The sequence below is a fragment of the Melospiza georgiana genome, chromosome 4 (assembly GCF_028018845.1).
Source record: "Melospiza georgiana isolate bMelGeo1 chromosome 4, bMelGeo1.pri, whole genome shotgun sequence".
In the NCBI taxonomy this organism is placed as follows: domain Eukaryota; kingdom Metazoa; phylum Chordata; class Aves; order Passeriformes; family Passerellidae; genus Melospiza; species Melospiza georgiana.
Window position 1 is genome coordinate 20,285,876 of NC_080433.1, and position 20,095 is coordinate 20,305,970.

General features: G+C 41.3%; 1 protein-coding gene across 2 annotated transcripts; it reads left to right on the plus strand.

Annotated features, from left to right (window-relative positions):
* The first annotated feature begins 601 nt into the window (after positions 1-601).
* On the plus strand, positions 602-18,338 carry DYRK4 (dual specificity tyrosine phosphorylation regulated kinase 4). Of its 2 annotated transcripts, none has more exons than XM_058022060.1 (14): positions 602-901; positions 4,583-4,666; positions 6,025-6,174; positions 7,292-7,427; positions 8,583-8,746; positions 9,173-9,309; positions 10,154-10,294; positions 11,917-12,055; positions 14,264-14,345; positions 15,070-15,242; positions 15,837-15,897; positions 16,436-16,565; positions 17,277-17,422; positions 17,864-18,338. In XM_058022060.1, exons 1-14 carry the CDS (start codon positions 878-880, stop codon positions 18,088-18,090), a joined length of 1,794 nt encoding a protein of 597 aa, XP_057878043.1. In that variant the 5' UTR covers positions 602-877; the 3' UTR covers positions 18,091-18,338. The 2 variants fall into 2 exon arrangements, with proteins under 2 accessions (XP_057878043.1, XP_057878044.1); XM_058022061.1 differs by having other exon boundaries at positions 611-901; positions 8,649-8,746.
* Positions 18,339-20,095: the final 1,757 nt, after the last annotated feature.

Genomic DNA, 20,095 nt, shown 5'->3' on the forward strand with positions numbered 1-20,095 from the left:
GTGTATTTTCCTCCTTGAAAACCCTGGTTTCTGAGTGAAAGTAGAACTATTCTGGGTTGTTGACAGATTTCAGACCATCAGGGAACATGTCATTCTTTGGCTGTATGAAGGAGGAAGACCACACTGGTTTTTTGCTTTAGATATTCCCCTAAGACAGCTGGGGAATAGGGACGCCTCCATCACTGCCCCATCATATATGCACAGCATCCAAAGGAGAAAGAGGAAAGACAGGAGGGCAGCTAACTTCTGTCTCATTATCCACACCAAAATAATCCACACACTCATTATCCCACAGGGCAGAGCAGCTCTGCACTAATGCCCTCAAGAACCTCAGACCAAGGTGCCACACTGACACACAATGCCCCATGAGAAGCCAACCCTTGAGGAATTAATTAATTTTCATTTTCCAGTCTGTCAGTCTTGTTGAAGAGATTTTGCTCAGTGTATAGCAAGGTCGCTGTGACAAATTCTGACAAAATCCAAGTTCAAGTGTTTTTTGGTTTCGCAAGCACATGAGCTCAGTGAGAAAGAACAGACTGAGATGACAAGGAGAACAGCCAATCCTGTTATATTTGTCTTTCTTATTACTGACTTGCCATGATAAATATGGAAAATTATATTTGGCTAGAAGGAGGCTGAGAAAGGGAACAGATGGCCACCAAAAGAATACTAGAGCAGCTAATAGTCACTGGCATATTTCCGGGAGAAAAATTTAAATCTGAAGCCAAGCAGAAGCATTATCCATTTTTTTCTGCTCAGGGCACTGTGCATGGAACTGCTCCTGCTATGCTCTGACTAGATGAAGGTGGGCTTCCTGAAATGCCTTCCCTGAATGGAATAAACAGCTCCTGTCCTGCACCTAACAGCTCTCGCAGTAATGCTGACAGAAATAGTTGACAAGGTGGGGAAAATATTTGTGTTCCTACTGTGTTTTGAGTGAGAGAGTGTAATTGCTATGGCTTTTTAATGTATTGCATGGTTTAGCACCTGTGTTGTATTCTCTCCATGTATTGTACTGGCTTTATTCAGTTTTGAGAACAGGGGGAAGAGATTGCCTATGTGAATGAAGGGGTCTTTTTTTCATGTAGTTGTGTATTTTAAAAATTCCTAAATTTTAATGCATTTCTGATTTCTATGGTTAACATGTACTGAAAAAATACTCTGATATTTTGAGAATTATGGAAGTGTGTCATGATGCCTGATTTTACAGAATGCTGTAAAGCTAAAACTTTATGACTGTGGGCTAGGTGGTGGATGAGGACCTTGTTCTGTTTCTTTGGTGGTAACTGGAATGAGCAAGGTGGTCCAGGATTTCCAGGGCTGGAATAGCAGGAGATGATAGTCTGGGATTGCAGCATTGGAGCTGTAGGACAAGGCTGAGTGCCACAGGAGCAGGGAAACCAGGGGTGAAATGGAGTGGAATAGTAACAGGTGCTGCAGTTTGTCTTTGGAGTGCATCTGCCAGAATGAGCCCAGCCACAACAGCTCAGCTGCAGAGCCCATAGGGCAGCTCCAGGTTTTGCTAGAGCAGTTCTTCTGGGTCACTTGGATCAAGACCATCAAATAAAACCACTGTGTGGACTGTCCAATAAATCCACCTGCTCCCCATTCAGCCACCAGCAGGACTGGTGTAGGCACAGATCAGTTTTTCCACAAATAGATTTTTATATTATTTACCCATTTGGGGGAATTTTATGAAGGTCGGTCACTTACTCATTTTATTGAATAAATTGCCTAAAGAGCTATAAAGCCTTAGTAAGTAGGTTTTGAGAAAGGGGGACAAAGAGGATCACAGATTTCCATGGTTAAAAAAAGGCATGGACTGATTTTGCTTTTACACTGTAAAAAGAGAAATGTCCACCTCAAAATCTTGGTAATCTTTCCCCACTGGATGGAAATTAAATGGATTCCAAATCCAAATTCTGGCAGCACATCTTGGAGCCCACTCACATTCTTCCTTAGCTCTTGCTTTAAATATATTTTTAAATTTTTCGTGTTCTGTTGTTAGTAAATCTACTTTAAAAAAATGTAAGAATTTAGACATAGCTGCCTAGCTTTTTAAAATCATTGCTAAGAAATAAAATGTCATTTTGGAGTGAAGACTCTGCAGTCTGCACAGGTATGTCAAGTCTTTGTTTCTTTGGTTTTCAGTGATAGCTTTTTCTCTATAAAATCCTGTCTTTGTATTGACTTGTATCTAGAAAAGCGTGAAGCAGTTAAGAAACTACCTTGAAATGAAATGTAATATTTTCATCAGCTCCAGAAACTGAAAATCATAGCTTGCTGGGAATGAAGTATGGATGAAATGTGAGGAAAAAGTATAACATACACTAAAATTAACAGTCTTACTAAGAGCTGGGCTGATAGAATTATTAGAGTTTTGAGTGTGTATCCCAGACTCACCTTCATAATAAATGTGATTGTCCCTTGAAATGCAAGATATGTAGATTGCATAAGATTGTCTGTACATTGTCTGGGAAAATACTGTGGCACTGAGTTTTCCATGGAATCATGATCTAAAGAAATTCATACAAGGATATTTGGTGCTCTGGCAAACTGTGTCATGCTCTAGGACACTCCTGTTTAGGATGCAGTAGTCTAGTGACCTTCTTCTGTGGCATTTGCTGTGTTGGCACTGGTAATATTTTGGATTTTCAGCATGTCATCTCTTATCCCTGGCTGGCTGATCTCCAGTTCCAAAGATGGGAATTACTGTGTCCAGGTTTTAGTCCTGCCGTTCTCCTGTGTTTCACAGCCACCCTTCATCTCATGCCAGAGCTGTTCTCAGTTTGTTCTAGATCTGAGGTTTGCCCTTGCAGAAGGGTTTGTTTATTTATTTGTGAACAGGAAGAGCACACACAGAGCACAGTTATCTCAAGGGCAGTTTCCAGCTGGTCTGGTCCACTCTGTTTGAGTGGTGTCTTCCTGGCTGATGGTGAGACAGCTGAACCTGTCAAAAGGCAGCATTTCCTCCATGTGGTCAGGTAGATCTGTATACAGAGATTTAGCTCCATATTTACTTTGGAAAAGTCTTTTAGAGTCTCTAATCTAAGTGCATATGCAAGGGTAGATATGCTACAGGCTCTGAAGTCAGTCAAGAGGAGGCCATCAAGATCATCAGAAGGATTGAGCAGCTCTGCTGGGAGGAAAGGCTGAGGGAATTGGGATTGTTCAGCCTGGAGAAGAGAAGGCTTTGGGGTGACCTCACTGTGGCCTTGCAGTGCCTGAAGGGAGCCCACAGGAAAGATGGAGAGAGACTCTGGACTAGGGCCTGGAGTGACAGGACAAGGGGGAATGGCTTCACACTGATAGAGGGCAGGTTTAGATTGGATATTTTCCCATGAGAAAGGAGAAAGAAATGGGAGGAAGAAATTGTTCCCTGTGAGGGTGGCAGGACCCTGGCACAGGTTGTCCAAGAGAAGCTGTGGATTCCTGGAGCCTGGGTCTCTGAGCAGCCTGGTCTGGTGGAAGGTGTCCCTGCCCATGGCAGGAGTTGAAACTGCTTGGTTTTTAAAGTCCCTTCCAACCCAAACCAGTCTGTGATTCTGTTCAGGGCAGGATGTGCCAGAGCCATTGTTGGGGTGTGTTCAGTTTGATCTCCCTGTTTGCAGCAGTGCTAATGTGCCCTGCATATATCAATGTCACAGTGTGTGTGTGTGGATCAGTTTGCATGCAAGCATCCCTCACCCACTACAGCTTTTATATATAAATATATATATACTTATGTTTGTCTATGTCTATATATGGATATCTGCAGTGTATTGGCACAGGTGCAGCATCTAATCTGAGGCAGGAGTTGTCCTGCCTCTTCCAGGCTCAGACAGAATCTTTCAGGAGCCCTTTTGACCAAACCCAGTGGGGTTCACTCCAGCCTACAGAGCAGAGCTCCAATCTGCTTTAGCCACAGAGTTTTCTCAGTCTCAATTATCCTAAAGACTTCTTCATTTCATTGCAGTTTGTTATTGGGCAAAAGTGTACACTGCTACTTAGCATGTTTATTGAAAAACTTCTGAAAGCACCAGCAAACTCTAAAATGGTGAGCTGCTTAGGACTTTCCCCATGGGTTTTTTATTTTTTTGTTATTTATTGCTAATACTATCTGCCCATTGGAGCCAATGGGGCTTTTCTATATTTCAGTAAACTTAAACCCTGAATTTATTTTTACAAAATCTGTACCAGAAGCTGAATCAGTTTAATGCTGCTTTTAGCAATGTATGGGCTCACAATCTACCTCATGAGGCAATTTAAAGTTGTTCTTCCAAGAAGACTCACTACCAGCTTCCAAGTACATATTTAGGATTGCAGAGGCCCCTTTCCCTTGGCTGAGCACAGGGGCACACCAAGCATCTGAGAGGCATAATAACGAAATAAACTGTCTTTGCCCCAGCCCACAAAACAGCTGCTCAATTGAGAAAGGCATTGCCAGAGTGTAACATGTTTTCAGCAGCTTTTGTGGCCCTCTCTCACACCTTCTGCAGGCACAGGCATTGCCACAAAGGAGGGGAATACAGAAATCAGGCAGGGGTTCCATAATTTTTTCCTCCAGAATAATTTTTACTAAAGCCTCACTTTATGTTTGCAGTCTTCCCATGTGGATGCTTTTTCTCAGTCTCAGCTGACTGTTCAAGAGAGGGATCATCTGAGCTCTAACAGAGTCTTCCATCAGGTATGTGACTCTTCAGCTGACTTCAAAAATACCTGCATGCTTGTTTTTTAAGTGATCTCTTAAAATAAATTAATATGGGCAGAGGCAAGTCTTCTATTCCTTGTCCTCTTCCATTTTCTCTGTGGCTGTATGACTGTCCCAGATGCCTGCAAGTATTTTGGTTTTGCTGGGTTCAGTAGCATTTGAGGAATTTCTTCTACCACATCACTTTTGTTTCTTGAAGCTTTTGGGAAAAGTCCACTGGAATGCCAGCTCTAAATTTTTAAAGGCTATTCCATTATTTATTGGAATAAAAAATTTACTCATTAAAGTTGATTGCCTTGAGAGCATTGCTCCTTTGCTTTTTAAGAAAATATCAAACCTCACCTTTGTTGTCAAAAGCTTGCTGAATATGTTTCTATGCTTCTCTGAGGAGAAGAATTTCACAGGTTTATGTGGGCTGTAGCTTTTGCTCTCTAGACCTAATTCTGCATTTCACAGTGCACAGTTGATCTATTTCAGATCTATTTCAAATAATTGTTTTATTATTTACCAAAGAAATAGTCTACCTGAAAGAGTTTTCTTTGCTGCTAAGATTTTGACTTGTCTGACTTGAGATATTCAAGACAATGATAAGACATACAAGACATTCATAAAACTGTGCCCTTTAATGACTGACTGCAATTAAAAAATTATATAGCTGTGTTTTGCAAATAATAAATGGAAGAAGTCAGGAAGGACTAGTAATCCTGGACTATTTAAATGAGCATTAGCATTTATTTTTAGGCAAAGTTTGCTGAGAGCTTGCCTTTTCCTCACCAGTAAGGAGTGCAACAAAGGGGCCCAGTCAAATGGAGCTCCATAGGAAATGAGGGGGAAGTAAATATAGAGAATCCAGTGCAGGGAAGACTTCCCACTGTCTCCACCCCTGGTGTTTGGCAGCAGTCCAGTCCCAGTTTCTCTTCTGCCACTGGGAATAGTTAATGGTATTTTCTGCCATTGACTCTTCATGCCTACTTATTACCCTGCGTGGGCTTTACTTTCCCCACTCACAGGAGTCTTGCTGCCTGGAATGGCTGCTGGGCTTCCAAACCCAGCCACCCTTTGCAGCTGAAGCAGTCACTGCTCTGATGCTGGATGGAAGTGTTCTTGTGAGGAGTCTCATTCCCTAAATTGTGCTGGATTTCCTGGATAACCTCGTGCTGCCTGTTAGTACAGCTGGAGCTGCCTTAGCATCTGCTCATTTCCCCTTTGCCTTTAGGTGTCATAAGTGAACCACACACATTTTCCAAGGAGTTACATCCCTCTGATGTTCACAGACGTGGCACAGAACTACTTGCTAGGTCGTTAAGTGACATTTCCTTGTGCTTTCTGTTTAGAGAGTCAGTCGTGGTGTCCTTTCCCTCCCACATCTGGAAGGTCAAGTCAAGCATGGTCTGGCTGTAGATGCTGCAAACCCTCCCTCCTTTGAGAGCAGCCTGCCTCAAATAGCAAATAAGAGCTTGCAGAGTGTCCTCCCTTCTTTTCAGGTGAGTTATAAAGCTCCTGGACATCTCTTTTGCCTGGTGAACCAGCCTCCCTCCAAGTGCCACTGAGAGAGTGTCAGTGGCAAAGTGTCACAAGTGTGTAAGTGTGGGGGAAGAGAGAAAAAGGGTCAGAATTAGAGACAAGTATGGAAAAATGCTTCATTTTGAAAAGAGCCCCTTTTTACTTGCACACATCCTTAACTCAAACCCCACAAGCACCAAGATGCTTTTATTGAAGGGGTACTAATCAGGACTTCTTGCAAGGATGTAGTGGACCAAGCTTGCCCAGTTGTTAGTCCTTATCTCATCCCCTGGATTCTCCTTGTCTTGGCAACCATGTGCTGGTTTTGGAATATGGCTTTGATACCCTTCTGACACAGACAGACACTGAGCTGGTTTTTGTCTCCATCCAGCCCCACTTCTATGAGGACTTTCTCAAAGGATGAGAAATAAGAATATATAAGAAATAAGAAATAATAACACTCTTCCATTTAGTTTGGAAGAGTCCTCTGAAGGACATTTGGCCCAACCTCTCACTACAAGCAGAGCAGACTTGGAGCAGGATGCTCACATTATGATCCATTTATCCAGTTCATCTCCCACTCACTGGGCTCCAGTGTCACAGCCCCTGCTCAAAGCAAAATCCATGATGCTCATTGCTTTTCTCCCACTGCCCAAGCCCATCACTTCATAAGAGAAGACAACAAAGTCATTCAGGCACCATTTGTTGGCATATCCATACTGGTTATTCCAAATCAACTTCCTGCCTTTCACTTGGTTTGGCCTGGTTTCCAAGAGGGATTGTTCCATAGCCCTCCAAAGCTGACCAGCATTGGTATACATAGCATTTCTAGAGAGTCCTTATACTGAAAGGATCTGGAAGATGAACTTCCTTCTCTCATGTGTAGAGATTTATCTTTCCATGGTCCAACAGCCCTTAGTGCTTTTGGCAGAATTTGCAGTCTGAATAAGCAGGGTGTCCTAGTGCTCAAGCTTGCTTGTTCTATCTCAGCACAAAATTGACATAGAGATTACTCAACTAATCCAAAATAAATATACTGCAGCTTTGTTTCTGTGAATATAGCAGTTTTTAATTTTTAAATTTTTCTCTGCTTGGCAGGAAAATGGACTTCAAGGCAATTTTCCTCAATTTAACCTTCCAGACAGTCTTCCTGAGAGTGATACCAGAGTCCATACAAAACCATCCGAACTGGAGAGCACCAGCATCGGTGTCAAACTGCCTATGACAGCTTCAGGTAGAATATCCCTGGATAAACTGACAGGACTGGAGTGACAGGCTGCCTGCACAGATGAGGAGTGTGTACAGTCAGAACAATCAGGGAGGACCAGAGGTGCCATGTTAAATGGCTGCTGAAATATTTAACAATTTAAAGCATAGCAATATGGATGGGACTCAGTGACTTCTGATTATCCAGCTTGGGGAAGTACCCAGTAAGGGAATGATTTGACTAACACAAATACAGAAGAAAAACATGCAGTATCAAAAAAAATGTGTATTTATCTAAGACTTAGATGGGGTAGGTGAGAGCAATATTCCATTACAGGGATAAAACCTTTTCCCACTTCCTTGTGGCTGTGTCCCATTTTATTGATGTGGGCTAAATTGCATTTTGGGAGTTCTGAGATCTAGAAAGTTTCTGACAGAGTTAATCTATTTCTAGAAGGAGTCTAGAAAAAAAAGTAGTGGCCTTTTGCTTTGAAATGATTTAGCATCCCTGCATTGCTGGATGAAGATCTGCCACTGTTTAACAAAACACCCACACATGCATGCAACACATAGATTTATAATGCTCCTGTCTGAATATATATCCACATTTAAATGATGGGAGTGGAGGTGTTAGGGCAGCTGAAATTTTATGCAGGAAGAATCAGAACTAGGAGAAAAGCAGATTTGGACTCCATTTAATTCCTAACCTCAAGCATCTGACTGATGATTTTTATCAGAAAAACAAGTACTTGAAAGCTTTGGTTAACTAGACATTACTGACATTTTATAAATATAGCAATCAAACCAATAAAAATGTAACTTTTCATATAAGTTATGGAGCCTGAGGGACCAGATAGACAGCAGATAGGATTTTCATAAAATCTATGTACATAACTTCCCTCACAATTAAATAATTTTAACCTAAACTGTCTTAAAAGTCTTGCTGACAGATGATGAGTGCTTTATTGAACTTAATACTGCAAGCCAGAAAAAAAAATAGAAATTTGTATGAAATTGTAGAAAAAGAGAAATCTTAGTTGGAAGGGAACTCTAACAGCTTTTCTCAGCATCCTGCTCAAAGTGGTGGGCTCTACTGTGAAATGTTCCATTGTAAAAGCACTTTGCCATCAGGTTTCTGACATTTTATTGATTTGTGGTTTTACGTTCTTGTTTTCTGATTTAGAAGCCTTGAAAAATTTTAGAAACCAGTTAACAGTCTATGAGCAAAAAGAAATTTTCAATTATACAGAGCTTTGGTTTCTTGGCCTGGAAGCTAAAAAGATTGAAGGTTTGCCTGAAACCCAGAATAATAATTGTTATGATGATGAGCATGGTTCCTACTTAAAGGTAAGTGGAAAAATTATGGTATTTGTTTTGAGCTCAGTAAGTTTGTAGTGATTTTATGCCAGCTTTTAAGTGTTGTCTGTGAGATAAATGTTGTTTCTAGAATACAAATGTTCACATAGTGAAAAAATGCTTTTTAAAGCTGAGGGGAGAATTCACTTTGCATGTCATGCAGGGTGGGGAGAATTCACTTTGCATATCTTGCAGGGTGGGGAGAATTCACTTTGCATGTCATGCAGGGTTGATGCAAGGTAGCTGGGCTATGGAAGCATCACTTGGGATTTTCCTTGTTACCCTTATTTGATGTAGCCTTCACCTGCAGCTAGCCCACCATCTGTCATGGAGAGCAGACTCAAACACACAGGAGCTGCTGGGAAGCCTGATCTTTGTTGTACTCCTTGAATCTGAGCCCTTTGTGTTCTTTTGAAGGTTTTACATGACCACATTGCCTACCGCTACGAAGTCTTGGAGGTCATTGGGAAAGGGTCGTTTGGGCAGGTGGCCAAATGCCTGGATCACAAAACCAATGAGTTAGTGGCATTGAAAATAATAAGGAATAAGAAAAGGTGAGATATCTGCTGACTTTAAGCCAGTAAAATCACCCCTCTTGTATACAGGCAAACTGTGACAACGTGAACAAATCAAAATCAAACCTCCTGTACATTCATTAGACACAGTGAGGGCAGAGTGAGGAAAGAGGATGTCAGGAACTGGCCTGGACCTGGAAGAGAGACAGCCTAGGAGACCAAGCACAGTTTCTCCAGGCTCACAGGGTCTCTCTGTCTCTTGCACAGTGAATACACAACCCAGGTAACCAGCTGTGCAGAACTGAGAGCAGGGAGCATCCCCACAAGGTTCCAAAACCACGGGAATATGCTGGAAGGTGCCCATCACTTTCTTGAACATGAAGAATTCTACACTGTAGTCCTAAGCAACCTGTTCCTGTTAAGTGGCTGGTTGCAAATTTGTGAGCTTGAAGCAGAGTCAGTGAAACAGATGTTCAGCTGTTCCTTTTTCCCCATCACTGAACACTAAGTGTAAAGATCCTTTTCAGAATCCCCTGTCTGACTGTGGTAGGTGTGAAACATGTTCAAGGAAAGTGAAACATTCCTATACGCTTGAGAGCACCAGGATTTTAGTCTGGATGCTCACTGGAAACCTTTTCATTTCAAGGTTTTTTCAGACAAGTCAAATTAGGTACCCTGAAGTGTTATGTAAGGCCAGTGTATTTAGACTAGGAATCAACAGTAAGAAATCCAAATTACAGTGGTTAACGGGGTTGAATGAAACATTTTAATAATTGTCCCACCTGCTGAGCTTATTATAAGCTCATGGTGTTTGTAGCATTTGCAGAAATACAAATGCTACCCTGAGGTGATGTCACCATTCCCATGTCATGTGATATTTCAGATTTCACAGCCAGGCTTTGGTAGAAGTGAAGATCCTTGATGCTCTGCTGAAGAAAGACAAAGATGATACTCACAATATCATCCACATGAAGGAGTACTTCTACTTTCGCAATCACTTCTGTATCTCCTTTGAACTGCTAGGGTAAAGTACATTTTCCTTTACATGCACCTTGAGGAGAATTGTAGCTCTTGTGCCTTACAAGATTTAATTTTTATGTCTTCTTCAGAAGAATTGGCAGCTAGAAAGCAACACTGTCTAAATACAGACCGCATAACTGAGCCTTTGATCACCCAAGGTGAACTGAAAAAGGCCACGTTCAGACTTCACACGGGCAATGACATGATCCATCCCTTATTTTCTGTGCTGGGTATTGAAGGCTTCTTCCCCGAAAGACCTGTGAGGAAAAGAGTAAATGCAGGACTGGTAAACTTCAGGGTATATAAATATGAATAATATAAAATAATTTAAAAATAAAACTGCATCTTACTTTTTATGAATCTTTGCTGCAGGGCATCTTAGGAGGAGTTCTGGAGGAATTTTGGAGAAGTCAGATCATTTTATTCATCAGCCTTCTTGTAATCAGGGAATCGAACTGGAATTATCCAGGTTACCCACACTTCTCCAGCCCCTAGAGTAAAGCCCCCATTGGTGCATGTGCTGCAGACCCTGCTGAAGATTCAGCATGATATGCACAGCTTGATCCCAAAGAAACCTAAATCCCTCGTGTTGCTGCATGTGAGTCTGTCACTTACAGGCACACGGGGTGAGAGGTGACTCCTCTCCAGGCAAGTCACAGACCAGTCTTTTCTGAAAGCTTCTATGGAAACACACAGGGAAATGGGAGAGCCATTATCTTTAGGTCTCCACAGAGGAGTTGAAGCCTTGTTGTCATAGAAAAATGTTTGTCTGGTAAAATTTTCATTGCCTTTAAAATACCATGAAAACCTTTGATTTGTGATCTTTTCCGTTAAGTCTGGGCAACTTTAATTCCAAAGGAATGGGCCGTGCCTGTCACCAGCGGACACTCCAGTGAGGAAGGCAGAAAGCTCCAGTTGGTCATGTCCTTGCAGACATGTGCTAGTGCTGAGGACACCTCTCACAGGGAAGAATTTATTCCTAATATCCAATCTAAACCTATTCCTTTTTCAGTTTGAAATCATTACCCCTTGTCCTGTCACTATCACTATCAAAAATCTCTCTCCCTCCTTTTCATAAACCCCTTCAGGCACTGGAAAGCTGCAATGAGATCTTCCAGAGCCTTCTCTTCTCCAGGCTACTGAGCAGGGCTACTGGAAGTTGCTAAGATGTGATGGTCACCAGAGGGATATAGTAACCCACTGAGACCTGATTTGATGGGGGGGTTATCTAGAAATATTTACTGCTGGTTAAAAACCTTTAGACAGAAATTATTTACTCAAGACACCAAAGCAAAGAGAAATGACAGCAAAAGGAGACAGAAAAAAAATTTTTTTTGGTTCCTGAATGATTATTGTACTTGGTAAAAATCAGCACAGCTGCTTAACAACAGAGAGTTTAGCAAGGAAGTTCAGTGATTTTACATCTGTTTTAGATCTGGGAGGTGTTTGTGCATATCAAATGCAGGGCAGCATTTGCAGGAAGGAAAATAGCTGTCATTTTCCTCTGCATGAGTCCTCCATGTGGGAAGACAAGCTCTTAATGCACTGGAAACTAATCATGCCTTTAAAAATAAATTCTCCAATCTCTTATCTGCTCTCTGTCTGCTGCTTCTTCCTCCCCCACAGAATAAATTTGTATGAGCTGATCAAAAAGAACAATTTCCAAGGCTTCAGCCTGTCGTTGATTCGCCACTTCACTCGGTGTGTGCTGAGGTGCTTGCAAGTGCTCTACCAGGAAAAAATCATTCACTGTGATCTGAAGCCTGTAAGTACAATCATTTCATCACCTGGTATTCTGTACAGAATAAATGAGCTTATCCTATTCTTTATTGATTGAGAGGAACTGTCAGGAGAAATCTTAAAAACTCAGTGTGATGTTTGTACAGAAGCTGTGATTTACTTCAGATTATGTTCATGCTACAGTCAACTGATTGTTACCATAGATTCAGTTCATGCACCAAAACATTAAATGAGATTATTTGGTTGCCAAAACATATGCAAATATGAATCAAATTCAGGTAATGACTATTTGCTTAGAGAAAAAGGAAAGTACTTGTAAAATTAAGTATTTCAAGATGAGGGACATTGTAATGTGAAGAATATTCACAAGGCAGCCTTTTTCAGGTTATCCTCTTAAGTCTATTTAATTTCTTAGGCATAACTATAAAATTAAGTAGCCTAGTAAATGGCAAAGGAATTCTGTGGAACAGTATTTCGGGTGTTCATCTGTTTTTTGGAGGAATATCTGTTCTCCAATTCCCTCTGCTGTATCTGCTAAGCAATCATTGAAATCATTACCCCTTGTCCTGTCACTATCACTATCAAAAATCATTTGATAGTAAAACATTTCCATTTTCCTTAAGCCCCAAATTTAATATTTTGAAATTTTCTGAGATTTCTGAAGGACTTAAATTATATTTTCACTTCGGATTAAAGTTTCTCTTGATTTCCTTCTCAAAAGGGCAAATTAACCAATAAAGAAATAAATAAGTTCTCAGGTAAAAATGCTAAGGATAAAATTCTGTTCTCGCTTTGCTAAATGTAGTTTGATTTAGAATTCTGAGAAGTCACATATTGTCTATACCCATTGTCTTACCAATATCTTTGCCAATTTGCAGTGAGAAGAGAGGCTTGCAAGATAACCCATATATATGAATCAAAAACAATTAGCCCAATGGGAAATCTGTTTCCAGGCAGCCACTGACAAGGAATGACGTTGGCAGCATCAATTAGTGTAGTCTGTATTTAAATAGAGCAACATGTTAGTGAAAATGTAATGAGTTAACTAAAAGACAATTTTGTTCTCATTCAACAATTGTACAGTTTCATGAATTTATGTTGCCTGAAACTCACATCTGTTATCCCATCTGCCTCCTATGATATTTCTCAGCATTAGGTAGAGTATGGAGTTTCTCTGGCCTTTATGCTAGGTAATCACTGCCTCCAAAGCCTGGTTTTTCAGTCAATCCTGGTTTTCCAGTTTTGATCATCTCCCTTGCATTGTGAGGGATTCAGTATAAGAGACAGAGTCCTACCATGAGCATGAAGGGATATGGAGCTGCAGAGATGGGATGCTGCTTCCCTTACCAGAAACAAAAGCACCTGGATTGTGGAAGTCAGTCCTTGCCTTGACTTTCACCAGTAGCAGCTTCTCCTTCCTGGCACATGAAGCATTTCCTTATGAGCTAATTACCCAGGAAACCACTTCATCATTATTTGGCATCCACCTGGGAAGTGTTCAGTCCTTCAAAGCCCTGACATATAATCACTGTAAAACTGGTTGATAAAGGTAACCATCTGTCTGCTGAGGCATGGAGGAAATTCTTCATTTAGACAGATTTTTAATGAGGATAAAACTCAGCTCTGCAGAAATGAGCTGAAGGCTGTGTTTGCTCATCAGTGCACACACATATATCCCTGAGCTGGCTGTTTAAGGATCACTTCTCCAGCTGGACTTGCAAGAATCCAGTGCTGTACCCACCTGCACCCAGCTAAGAATCCACAGGACCCTGCCTTGTCCATTTATCCCTCCCTTGAGACTTGTGCATCACACAGGTGGGGAGGGGTGAGCTGACACAGAGTCTGGGGCAAGCAGTGCAGGGGGGAACTGTGGAGTGTGGCTCCTTCATGGGCCAGGGGCTTTCTGTGCTTACAAAAGGATGGTTCTGGTTAATTCAGCACAGCACAAAGCCAGGTGGAGTTTGGCTTTTACTAGATAAGCAACCCTGAGTTTTGGGGAGCTCCCTGGTGCCCTTTCTGTCTCACCTGCAGCCTGAGTACCAAATCTCCCCTCTGCTTTGCACAATTGTACATTATTGGCTGCCCCCTCATGTTAGCAAATGCATTCCAAAGGAGGTTGGATTTTGAAGCTCTCATTATGCAGAGAAGTGTAAATGCGATTTGCATTCTGATTTTCCCTAGCTTAATATGGTGCTAAACCCCTCTTTTCCCTCTGATTTTTTTTTCTTTTTAGGAGAACATACTATTATACCACAATGGGCAAGGTTCAGTCAAAGTTATTGATTTTGGATCAAGCTGCTATGAAGACCAAAGAGGTTTGCAGAAAAGTCAAGTTGATGTAATTTTCTTAATAAGCTTTCTTAATTTTAAATAATGTGGAAAAGCTATTTCTTGGATTGGGCTAATATATTGACCTATGCCCCTAATTAGAACCTGGTGAACTGTTCAGCCACTGGTGGTGGAGCAAATACTGGTAGAGACAAGTAAGATATTACCATTCTTTTTCTTTGTCCCAAGCCCAATCAGCTCCTTCACTCCTGTTGAAATCAGAATTGCAGTTTCAAAGGTGGTTAGCTGGAACAAACTTAAGAGGATAATCCAAATATTTCACTTATCAAGAAGTTTGTCAGTTCCAGAGAGCCTTTCTCTGTGAGATGGTTAAATTATGATTGATACTTTTTGTAATGAATACCACAGGAAGGGAAATGGGAACTGTACTTTTAATTTAGGAACTGTTGATTGATGCAAATGGAACATCTTCAAATAGGAAAATGAGCATGGATAAACTGAATCACAGCATTAGGAGAACAATTTCCTTCAGTGAAACTTGTTGAAAAACAATTTCTAAATAGAACGGGGGAAAGTGTACCACCCGTTACTTTTAGGATGGGATTAGAAAATGTTTCCAGAGCCTATGTGAGCAATCTGTGGATAGACAGATTTATGATTCCTGAACATATGCCTCTTTTCTGTGAAATCTGCAAATTGACATTTCAGTCCCAACTGTGATTTTTGCTTCTTGTCTGATTTTTGATCCAGTGTACACCTATGTTCAGAGCCGCTTTTATCGCTCCCCTGAGGTGATTCTTGGTCATCCTTATGCTATGGCCGTTGATATGTGGAGCTTAGGCTGTATCATAGCAGAGCTTTACACAGGCTACCCGCTCTTCCCAGGGGAAAATGAAGCTGACCAACTTGCCTGCATCATGGAGGTAACTTTTGGGGTTGGTTTGCACACCCATTTGATAAACTGCACCACCAGAAAGAAAGAGAAACCTCAAGCAATAATGAAATATGATTGGCTATGGCCTGGCCTTCCAGAGGGAGGTTTATTGCAGCCAAATGGCTCTTTGAGCCAGAAGGGCCCCTCTGAACCTCTTTTCCTCCAGGCTGAGCCCCTTTGCCAGCTCCCTCAGCTTCCCCTCATCAGACTTTTGCTCCAGCACCTTCCCAGCTCTGTTCTCTTCTCTGAACACGCTCCAGCCCCTCCATGTCCTTCCTGAAGTGACAGGTCCAGAACTGGACACAGATTTGAGGTGTGGCCTCACCAGTGCCATGGAGAGAGGGACAATCTCTGCCTTGGTTCTGCTGGCCAAGCTATTTTTGATGCAAAGATGTGTACAGGCAGCACTAAGGAATCCCTTAATTCTCTCCACAATAAGAGGAAATATTTTGCAGACATTTCACAGTAAATTGCAACATTCAACTTCTTTTCATAAGGAGGGCAAAATGCCACACCTCACCTATTGGTTGTTGAGTATCTTTATGAAATGAGGAGTAACTCTATGAATTAATTTTCTATGAAGGTATTGGGTCTTCCACCAGCTGATTTTATCCAGGCTGCATCAAGGAGGAGAACATTCTTTGGTAATTTCTTCTGATTATTTGTCATTTCTGGATCCCTCCCTGGTTGTTAATCACTAATTAATAGCACTGGTAGAGAGTAGGGTCAGAGATCTTTAGCTAATTCCTAGCTGATAAAAATACTTCCAGGAAGAGGTATGGAAAAAAAGTAAAAGGATAAAATGAGGCCTATAAACAAACCTGGAGCTCTGCTCTTCATGTCTTATGGGCCTCTAATTGCCAAAGTGATAGAGATGTTGGTCTTTGAAAATATTGTTGCTGAAAGGAATGCAGTGGGCTCTGGGAACTAATTTGCATTTTTCATTTCTCTGTGTATAAATTTGGTTTGGAAATTTCTCAAAGCAAACAAACCAAACAAAATGTAGGATATGGTCTCTAGGATGTAATCAATCCTGTTTGCCACAATTCTGGTAGATTATCAATGCATCAGGGCAAAACTGGAATTAGTGGGATGGACATGGATACTGTTTATGCAACTTTTTAAGGTATTTAGCGAAGGTTTTTAATGTAATTTTTGAGGATGTCTTTTTTTTTTCCTAAGATTCCAAAGGTTTTCCTAAATCTGTAACTAACAGCAAGGGGAAAAAGAGATGCCCAGACTCCAAGGATCTAAGCACAGTGCTGAACACCCATGATGCTGGCTTCTTGGACTTCTTGAAAGGATGCTTAATGTGAGTTCATACTGTACGCAACAAGCTACTTCTGACTTTGATTTTATTCTTTTGTGCCTTTAAAATCCTGGTATCTGTTTTGTTAGCTTGTTTTATTTTTTGGTGGGGTGTTTTGGGTTTGTTTTGTTTTGTTTTCCACGTGGCATCATTTGTATAACTATTATTATGGACACTACTATGCCTTCTTTCGCAGTGACTTCAAATTTCTTTCTAGCAGTTCAGTAGCACTTTCCTAAAGAAATTCTAAAGAAACTGCAAACTTGTGATAACATGGGGAAGAAAGAAAAAATCATCCCACCATGTTTCACAAGAGTGTTGCTTTCAGTGTTCTCTGTTTGCCAAGTCTGTGTGAATCATCTATTCATTTCGGTTTGCAGGTTGAATCAGAATTTTCAGAAAATAATTTCAGTGGAGCAAAAAACCAAACCTTAAACAAGAATGTTTGGTACCTACCCTAATATAAGCAGGAATTGCATATTAAAAATGGTTTGGTGCTGCAGAGGATTTGATCAGCATAGTGCTGACATAAATAGGTTTTGAAGGCTGGAGAAGATCACAGATTTTTCCATGGTTTTGGGATAAAAAGAAAATTATCTTGTTTCAAAAACATGTCCTCCTGACTTGACTTTCAAAAGACAGGGCTGAATTTCTTGCCTCTTACTAATTTTCAGATAGAAATAGTTGAATAATGATTTGTCTCGTGGATTTAAGGTGGGAGCCCTCCCTGCGCATGACTCCCGATGAAGCCATGAAACACGCGTGGATCCAGGAGCCCAAAATCTTCCGGAAGCCACAGGCCCCAAGGAAGATGAGTGATGGCTCCTTCTCTGTGCTGGAAAGTAGAAGAGAGACTATTCGTAAGCATGTTCCACCTCAGGACTAAGGCATTTATGCCACCAGTGTTTGGGGTTTCTTTGTGTTCAGTGTCATCTGCCTGGAGCAAGGGGAGGTGGAAGTGTGGAGATAATGGATGGCCCCTGAAATGGGGTGGGTACAGGCACCATTCCTCACTTGTGTAGAACTGCATGCCTTATGTTTTAGTTCAGCTGCCTGCAAGAAGACTGGAAGTGCTGAAGATTCACGCAGAGAACCCTTTTCCCTGCTGAGAGCAAAACAGTATCTGACACCACACCACAGTGCATGCCACTTTCAGAGCAAAAGAATGCAGCAGTGGGGGTTGTGAGATCCCTGAGAAAACTTTCACCTGATTTGCTGGGAGTTTGTGTCAATCCTGTGTTTTACCTGCTGTTAAGAGTCTGCAGTCTTAACCCTCTCATTTTAATGATTTATTGTTGCAGAGAATCTCTGGAAAAATGCAGCTGACAAAGTGAGAAGTGAACTGGCTGACAGACTGACTCCTTTCACAGGCACAGCAGAAAGTGATGTGCAGAACACAAGGAAGCATGCTATTCCAGAGAAATACTTGGAAAACCACATGGAAAAGCCTATTAAATATGATCAAGCAGAAGACAGTGGTGAAAGATCTCTTCCAAAAACATCTCTTTTTTTCCCACCAATTAAGTAACACAGAGTACAAGCTAAGATTGGCTCAGTTGCATACCTAGTGTATTTTGTAGGTATTATTTGTACTCAGGAATATAAGCTATATCTGTCTGTTCATGGGCTGTGCACATTGTAAGTATATTTAATGTTCTTTTTACCGTGAAATCATCTAGTCAACCAAAACAGAATTTGAGAACCATTCCTTTTCCTCATCTCCATCTTTGTGATAAGAGATTCTTCACAACCAGCAGCAATAAAATGGAGACTGTAGAGGCGGAGAGTGGCTTATTCTTGGTGTTCTAACAGACTTTTGAATTTTATATTTTCCTGGATCTAAAAGAACAGATGTGTTGACTGAAGAATCTGAATCCTTTTTCTTACAGCAGCATAAGTCAGGAATAATTAATGGATAAGATTACTGAATTTACTTATGTATAAAACAAATACGAGAAATCAAGCCCAGCATCCTCATTTTCCTCCTGCTACATCTTCCTCTTTTTATAGTGAAGCTGCTAGATGAAAACCATTGTCACACCTTCCTAGCAGATTTAGAAATGCAAATTATGCTCTTTAGCTCTCTAGCAACAACAAAGCAGAGTGGTATTCTGGGCCCATTTCTGCAGGGACTCAACAGGAAGAATGGATTAAAGCAAGCTAGTTTGATTTGGGAAAATTGTCCTTCATGGCAAGTCTAACTTAATACTCTGAAAAAACCCCAGCAAAAACCAAACTAATTTCTATGATCCCTCTGGCTTATGCGCTTAATGTGTTTGATTTAGGTATTTCACTCTTCGAACAGCAGACTATCTTTTCACTGCATTTGTAAAGCACCCACCTCATTACACCTGTTACATTTACTGGAGCTTATAGCTAGAAATTCAGTTGAAAAGGAATAATGAGAAAATTGTCCTACCAAAAGCAGCTGCTACTTTAGCAGTGACACTGCAGCAGCCCCAAGGGAAAGAGGTGTTCAGAGGTGTTTAGAGTCACCATAGCAGCAAGCTCCCACAGGCTCTTTTGCAAAAGGAAAATCCACAGGATATGGAAATGGTCCTCAAACAGTTCCAGTGTTACAGGAGTAAACAAGCCACCTGACAGGTACAGCTGAATCTCTTACTGGTAGGAGTCACCTCAGGGAGAATGGACTGCTGTGATCGTCCCCTCAGCTTCAGGCAAATCCTGGGACTCCTGAAGAAACGCCTGGAAAATGAGTGACCCAAGAAGGGCAATAGCCCATTATGCAGGGCAATTGAGCAGAGAATTACAAGAGTATTTTGGCAGACAAATACCATCCTGCTGTGATGCAGACATTCCTAACAAGCAGGCCAGCTTGCAGTGCCAGAATTATTTGTACCTCTGGTGTCAGAGAGACTCCTTTGCAGCTGAACCCTCACGGAGACTATAAAATGCTCCCATTCCCATTCTGCAGCAGAATGATGTACTAGGAAAAGTGAGTTCTGTTCTGCACAGGGTGGGTGCACTGCAGAGCGTGGACAGAGCCCTCATCATATTTCTCAGACCCTTGGAACAAGAATTTACTAGTTTGGTGCAGTTGCTGCTCATTCTTCATCTGCTCCGTCACATTCCCTTCCCAAGTTACAGTATCTGATTCTCACAACTGTGCACTTGGGTTTTTGTCCGTTCTACCTCAGGGGCAAAGTTTGGGATCAATTATATTGAGATGCCCTTGACCCCTGGAATGGATGTCACCCTAATGAAGGTGTAAACCTCCTTTGATAAATGGGCTTCTGTGCTGGAGCCGTGTTTTCTTCACAATTTATTATATTTCAGTAGCTCTTTGTAGTAAGCATCATCATATTATTTCTCATGGCATATGCTGATGGGTTTTCCAAGGCATTCAGTGTTGAGGGAAAAGTGGCAAAGTCATCTGAGCCTGTAATTCAGTTTGATCATCCTTCCATATAGAAGGCAGATAGATGGCATTTCACTGTAGCTGCCATGAATTTGCTGTCTTTCTTTCCTTGCTGACCTGCTGTTCTGGTTTAATTCCTGCAGCCTTCGTGGCA